Here is a 7,837-nt window from a genome sequence, read left to right as displayed (position 1 = left end):
AATGAATCGTAACATTATGATTAATGAATGATTAGTTATTTGAGTTTTATGAACTGATATTACAGAAAATATGGTCGTCGATGCCAGTGTGAAGAAATGAAGTAAAACTGAGAGTGATTCAATAAAAGTGAGTTATGAAATCTGGCCGGCCATAGGTCGTCTCTCTCTCTCTCTCTCTCTCTCTCTCTCTCTCTCTCTCTCTCTCTCTCTCTCTCTCTCTCTCTCTTTTGCTGGTATTATCTCAGTCAATTTTCATTTGAATACAAGGGGTAATGTCCTCTTTCGTCATGTAGCAAACGCCAATCCTGTGACTTCTCCATCCTTTGCAACCACGCATTGCCATATCTTCCTTCTTAAATTTCTAATTCATATAGATTCCCGTCATTGAAGATCAAGAAAAGTTTTTCTCTTCCATCTCTTTACGAGAATTATTTCTCATAAGTCACTACATCATTTAACAACTGGAAATGACTGCGAGTAATGATAACTTTTGAGTAATAATGATATCATAAATCCAACCTTGTGAAAGAATGCGTGGGAAGGATTCGAGTGACAGGGAACTAATTCTTCATGAATATCATTTATGTGTAATAACTAAAAAATTGGGATGAAAATAAGGAATATATGAGAGATAGAAAGGGGACCGTGTGTTATAAGACGATGGTAGAAGGGACGGAAAAGCATGTGATTATGAGCATAATCAAAAGCTCATTCATGCAACATTTGGATAATGAAAGAACAACAACATAGAGACAAAGATCCAGAAGGAAGTAAGAAAGGAAAGAAGGAATCAATTATGAAAGCAAGTAGAGCAGGAAAGATTTGCGAGAAAAACAGGGAATGCTTTATAATGATTAAGAAAAGAGAGTGGCGTTGCTGTTGCAGCGTCAAGATGCACACGAATTTAATGCTGTGATTGTGCCGAATGTTTGTTAATTTGTTTTCTAATATTATTCCCAAAAATTGCCACACCTTATCAGGTTTTACAAAAACTTCTAATTTTTCAAGAGAATGGTCTCTTCAGCTGTTCTCATATAGTATCACATTGCTATGCTATTTTATTGATTTTTGTTTGAGTTTCTAAAAGACAAATATTAAGATCCAGTGACTACTTTATCCTTACTCATTTGCATCTGTTTTTATTACTCTATGTTCAACCCAGTCTATTTTCAACCCAAGTTGCAGAATGGCAAATGCCAAAACCAGTGACTACTTTCTCATTCATTCTCACCCATTTCTATTACTTTTTTTCAATTAATTCAGTTTATACTATATTTCCCCTTGGAAGTGCCACTACCAATTATGCCTTTTTTTCCCCACATAGTGACTAAAAAAAGGTTAATAACCATCGTAAGCCATTCGCTCCACTTGATGTTTGGTCTCTATATTACCCATTACTACTAAATCTAGTATCCAGACGACCTCGTAACCCAGAATTACATCTTGGAATTCGGTAATCCTCCATGATTACGGGACTCAATGAATGTCTCCTTCCCTCTGATGACTATCTTTAGAATTTCATTCCCGATTGTTTTACCTTTTATTACAATTGTTCGTTTATTTGTTTTCAGATTGTCCCACCTTGAGTAGAACAAGAATTCTTCCTTTAAGAGGAACCTTCTGTCGATTCTAAGTTGGTATCAGATTCTTCTGTCGATTCTAGATTGGTATCAGATTCTTCTGTCGATTCTAGATTGGTATTAGACTCGTCTGTCGATTCTAGATTGGTATCACACTCTTCTGTCGATTTTTACATTGGTATCAGACTCTTCTGTCAATTTTTACATTGGTATCAGACTCTTCTGTCGATTTTTACATTGGTATCAGACTCTTCTGTCAATTTTTACATTGGTATCAGACTCTTCTGTCGATTTTTACATTGGTATCAGACTCTTCTGTCAATTTTTACATTGGTATCAGACTCTTCTGTCGATTTTTACATTGGTATCAGACTCTTCTGTCGATTCTAGATTGGTATCAGATTCTTCTGTCGATTCTAAATTGGTATCAGATTCTTCTGTCGATTCTAGATAGGTGTCAGATTCTTCTGTCGATTCTAGATAGGTGTCAGATTCTTCTGTCGATTCTAGATTGGTATCAGACTCTTCTGTCGATTCTAGATAGGTGTCAGATTCTTCTGTCGATTCTAGATAGGTGTCAGATTCTTCTGTCGATTCTAGATAGGTGTCAGATTCTTCTGTCGATTCTAGATAGGTGTCAGATTCTTCTGTCGATTCTAGATTGGTATCAGACTCTCCCGTCGATTTTAGGTTTGTATCAGACTCTTCTGTTGATTCTAGATAGGTATCAGCCCAGCCGTTCTGCTTCCCTTGTCCTCTTTCTGGCATACTCTGGGCCTAGGCTGGAAAAATGCATTAAATTGGTAATCCCACTCGTCTTTGAACGTAAATAAATGTGAATTACAGATTCTTCTGTCGATTCTAAATTGGTATCAGATTCTTCTGTCGATTCTAGATAGGTGTCAGATTCTTCTGTCGATTCTAGATAGGTGTCAGATTCTTCTGTCGATTCTAGATTGGTATCAGACTCTCCCGTCGATTTTAGGTTTGTATCAGACTCTTCTGTTGATTCTAGATTGGTATCAGCCCAGCCGTTCTGCTTCCCTTGTCCTCTTTCTGGCATACTCTGGGCCTAGGCTGGAAAAATGCATGAAATTGGTAATCCCACTCGTCTTTGAACGTAAATAAATGTGAATTACACTCAAGGTTGTCTCGTTCGTTCGTTCGTTCGTTTAAGATTGAACTCGTCCTGAAAATAAGGGGGTCATGGGCTCTTGCGTTGGCAGCACATAAGAGGTTTTCTCTCCATCGAGTCCTACTTATGTGGTCTACTTACCAAGATCTTGGAGGGGACGTTATGATGCCAGTGGCATTTTTAAATTCGTATTGGAAGCTGGTATTTATGCTCGTTTTTTAATAGATTCAATTTTCAATTTCATTGTTATTTATTCAGTTCTGTTTTTTTATATTATTGATTGTTTATTAAGCATACTCTAATCGACATCAATGACCACTGATGTTATGATGCCATATAATTAACAATGGTCGACCTCCCTCCGCTTCGACTTCCAACCCTAGGATTCAATTCTGAGGTATGCTCTGTATCCCCCATAGGTGTCCTTTTCACCATCTTTGGCATACTAATCTTCTCGGGTAGGGATTCCATTCTTCTCGATACAGCTTATGTATAGATTTACGATATTTTCTTTCACGAGAAGCCAGAATGTTTTTGCGACCTTTTTTTCAATGTTCTTTTGCCTCCAATAATCCACAATACTTTTTTCTACTGCTTTTCCTCTTTCGTATCTCATGTGGTCTTTTGTGGGATGCTACTGGAGAGAGAGAGAGAGAGAGAGAGAGAGAGAGAGAGAGAGAGAGAGCCTAATTCATAAACGAAATGGGTAATCTACACCATTGTCATTACTAAAACATCCTGGTGGAATGAAACTTTAATCAGATAAGTCTCTCTCTCTCTCTCTCTCTCTCTCTCTCTCTCTCTCTCCCTCTCTCTCACTTCTTCCTGTTTACCTTCACTGTATTATTCCTTTTGTCTATTTGCGCTTTATATTACAACTCGAAGAGCGACTACCTGGAAATAAACTAGCTATTGCACTAGTTAACTTTGAAAATTACGTAAAAAAATTATATAAGAAATTGAGTAATGACTAAGCGCGCTATACTCCTGTATGTCTCCCCTCTTCCTCTTGTTAAATTAATGTAGCTGCTGAGAATAGAGTTTTTGTAATATGGTTTTCCTGGCAGAAAGGAAATTATAGGAAAACAAAAATATTCTACAATGAATCAGCACATTTCTCTCTCTCTCTCTCTCTCTCTCTCTCTCTCTCTCATATATATATATATATATATATATTTATATTTTTATATATATATATATATATATATTTATATATATATATATATATATGTATATATATATATATATATATGTGTGTATATATATATATATATATATATATTCATCTCCTAGGGACTTCAGAGAATGTCTTGGCCCTTTCAAATCTCCAGTGCAGCTATAATGGGGTCTTGGCTTCCCACCTTTATATTTTTCTTAGCCTCTTATATCATCGTATATACGGCCAAAATAATGTCATACCCCATCTCCTTTGTATGTGCTTTGTTTAGGGGTTAGGAATGGTAGTACCATTTGTGTACTTCACGTGGTATACTGTAGGCACTGCTAAAGGATTTTTTTTGCCCCTTGCAATACTCATTTTCACGCTTCCTTTCTTTATTCTTGCTGTCCAATATCTTAATCTACTCTTCACTGTGCAAATTGGGATTTCTTCTCTGCTCTATCTCAAGGGTGAATGGCCTTCCAGAGCCCAGCACCGTGCCATATGGTCCTAAATTTATGATGGAACTGTCCAGTATCTTAATTTACTCTTCTCGTTCATGTTGTGATTTCCTCTCAGCTCTATCTAAAGGTGAATGGCCTTCCAGACCCAACCCTAATTCTATGATGAAATGAATTAAGACAATTTGCTTCCTACATAATTCCGTTCTTCCAGCTTCTCCTCTCTTCCTCTCCACCGATGCCTTCCTCAGTTTGTCTTCCGTTCAGCTATTTCCAATAATTCACTCTTATTTTTCCCTCTCATATTAGCCAGCTGTCCTCTTCAGCTGTTCTCACCCAGTCTCGTATTGCCATTTTTTTTATTGCTTTTTGTCTGAGCTGCAGATTGGCCAATACATACCCCAATCCAGTGACTAGTTTCTCCTTACTCGTATCCTTTTCTATTACATTTTTTTTTTCAATTCTAATAATGTTTAATTTGTCTTTATCGTATTATTTTGGGGTTCTAACTATACATTAAGGAAATTTTGCTCAGTGTTGTAAGTGATTTTATATTTGATTTATTGTCAGGGGTGTATTCAAGCAGGGATGTTACTACGCCAAATTTTAAGTTCGTCATTTTGTTTTGTATACCCCAAATAATAGTCTACCCATACACGAAGGGCAATTTGCAAAACGTTTTGTTAATTACTAGTGTACGCGACCCGTCAATGATACCGGCTAAATAGATATGCACACACGTGCCCACTCAGATTCAATCCTTCCTATCCCTCCTACTTTCCAAATTACAACCCCTCTTTCCTAACTCCAGTCCCTCTCCCCAGGGTAATGCTACTCCCTCTCCCTCCCAACTGAGGGACGGGGAGAGACAGACTACTGTAGTCATATGTCTGGCAATGACACTGAACCTGACCAGAAATATATATATATATATATATATACTGTACATATATATATATATATATATATACTGTACATATATATACTATATATATATATATATATATATTTATATATATATCTACATATATATAGATATATATATATATGTATATATATATATGTCTACATATATATAGATATATATATATGTATATATATATATGTATATATATATATATGTGTGTATATATATATATACATACACACACACATATATATATACATATATATATATATATATATATATGTATATATATATATATATATATATGGCGCCAGACACTTGCTCTTTCTCTTTATTACATAGAGGAGATACTTTGTCTATTCTTTTCCAAGGACGACTCGAATCCACGTTATCTAGCATTGGAGTCCGCAGTAGCCCCCTATCAACCCTGCCACGAATAGGCGTCCTATTCCCTATACCTAATTCCAAATTACATTCCATTCCAGCGAGTAGGAATGATCCCGTGTCAAATTGTAGATTTCATTACTTTTTGTCGTTACGTGTTAATAAAAATCCTGTCGTTCATTACTGCTGGTGCCCTAATGAAAGGGGAAATTCATTACGCTTTGCCCAACCAGCAAATTTAATCAAATGATATGCAAGGTAAGAGAGTAATTATAAAGGACTCTGCGCCATTTACATTTATATAAAATATAATAATAAAAGTTTTTCATTTGCATTTGAGGAAGCCGCAACTTCCTAATATTCATGGAGATTTCGTCACACTTTCTCTTAAGTAAGTTTATAATTAACATGGAGAAAATATGAGATCAGTTGAGGTTTCCTGCAGTGTGGTTACTGACCTCCTTAGCTAGTACAGTTGTACACAGGATTTCCTAGCACACCTTGCTCTGAGGAAGTGTACGATGTCACACCATTACTGCGCGGCGAGTTCTTGAATTTAGCCCCACCCTTCTACTTAGGCGCTGATGCCTTTTATTCATGCTTCCACGGAGCTGTGGAATAAAATTCGTGGAGCGAGATTCACGACATTTTTATTGATGATGACTAAACTGGTTCTATACAAAATTTCAATAACCAATCAACCAACACCTTCAACGCCGTTTGGTACAGAGAACTTTCTGCTGATACCTGCAGCCATTAGTTTCCCATTCTCTCTCCGACAGATCTCAGATGCTATTTGTTTGTGTAATTTGTATCTCTTTACCTTTTTGCTTATCCCTCCAACACTTTTATCATGGCGTTTCTCTCTTTAGACATTCTGCATTTAGTGGAACCTTCCATGACTTTTATCATGACGTTTCTCTCTTTAGACATTCTGCCTTTAGTGGAACCTTCCATCACTTTTATTTTGATGTTTCTCTTTATATACATTCTGTCTTTAGTGGAACCTTCCATCACTTTTATTTTGATGTTTCGCATTTTACACATTCTGCCTTTAGTGGAACCTTACTTTTCACGTTTAAAGCTATTTACGTTTATTCCATTCAGATCGTTCCTCTTTTGGGGATCATGATTATTATTAACAGTGGCACGCTGATGACGGCAGTTATTACCTCCGACAACGAGAGGTAATAATTGATAACACTTGCATCAGGAATAATTACACTTGATAGCGTTAACGGTGATCACCTGTGGCACTGCGTTGATGCTCACTTCCATATATTTACATTTTCTAAAGTGAATATGATGAACAATCACTGTTAATTCCCTTACTCTCAGCAGTTGCTTGTCTTTTCACCTGCACGCCTCTATAGGACGTTACATTTTACCTTGTATGTAGTTATATTTGATCTTGTGTGGTTGCAATTTACCCTACGTTTGGTTACAATTTACCCTTTGTGGTTATATTTGACCTTTTTTGGTTACATTTTACCTTGTATGAGGTTATATTTGATCTTATGTGTGGTTGCCTTTGGACTTATGTGTGGTTGCATTTTATCTTGTGTGTATTTACAATTTATCTTGTGTGGTTACATTTTACCTTGTATGGTCTCACTTTACCTTGTTTGGATGCATTTTACCGTGTGTGTATGGTTCCAATTTACCTTGTGTGTGGTCACATTTTACCTAACGTGTCTTACTTTAGGCAGCCATTTCTAACCTTTTTCGTGGACTTGTCTTTATTTCCGCTATTGCTTCAATTAGAAATATATTTTTCGATTAAGTCTTATGAGCGCCTGGAAAAATGACCATGCGTCGTGAATTAATAACTTGTTAATAGTAATTAGATTAAGAATAAATTGTCATTATTTTGGGATGACACAGTGTGCTTAGATCCTGTTGCATTTGGCTTACGTTAGATCAGCATTTAATATCGAAAATCGTGGCCCATTGTCTTGTCTTTCCTGAAATATAATGAGAAGCTGCCTATTAAAACATAATCTCACCGGTTGAAGCTTATCTAAAGGCACTCAGTAGGGAAAGCTTAACCCTGTGAAAGGTTTTGCGTTTCGTCATGATCAGCAAAGCTGTACTAGTCCCCGCCGCTCATACTAGGTTGATTTGCCCCCATCATCAGTTCGCAGTGGCCAGCGTGGTGATGAAACCTGGCCAAACCCCAGACATGAATTGATATGTCTGAGGCCTTTATCC

At 36.6% G+C, this 7,837-nt stretch overlaps 1 protein-coding gene across 1 annotated transcript; it reads right to left on the bottom strand.

Moving 5' to 3' along the window:
* Window positions 1-1,916: 1,916 nt before the first annotated feature.
* LOC137631201 (clumping factor B-like) lies at window positions 1,917-2,643 on the bottom strand. The gene is made up of 2 exons (XM_068362948.1): window positions 2,425-2,643; window positions 1,917-2,357 (listed from the first exon to the last, which is right to left on the bottom strand). Exons 1-2 carry the CDS (start codon window positions 2,641-2,643, stop codon window positions 1,917-1,919), a joined length of 660 nt encoding a protein of 219 aa, XP_068219049.1.
* Between the last annotated feature and the right edge of the window lie 5,194 nt (window positions 2,644-7,837).

This window comes from Palaemon carinicauda, chromosome 3, assembly GCF_036898095.1.
Source record: "Palaemon carinicauda isolate YSFRI2023 chromosome 3, ASM3689809v2, whole genome shotgun sequence".
Taxonomy (NCBI): domain Eukaryota; kingdom Metazoa; phylum Arthropoda; class Malacostraca; order Decapoda; family Palaemonidae; genus Palaemon; species Palaemon carinicauda.
The sequence above is the reverse complement of the archived record's forward strand: the minus strand, read 5'-3'. Positions and strand labels throughout refer to the sequence as shown.

What these genes read in the sequence shown, in the direction of transcription:
- LOC137631201 (XM_068362948.1), bottom strand. Translation starts at nt 2,643, where the DNA reads ATGCCAGAAAGAGGACAAGGGAAGCAGAACGGCTGGGCTGATACCAAT. An exon ending in TAGAATCGACAGAAGAATCT is followed by an intron (nt 2,358 to 2,424) that starts GTAATTCACATT and finishes TTTCCAGCCTAG; the next exon opens with GCCCAGAGTATGCCAGAAAG.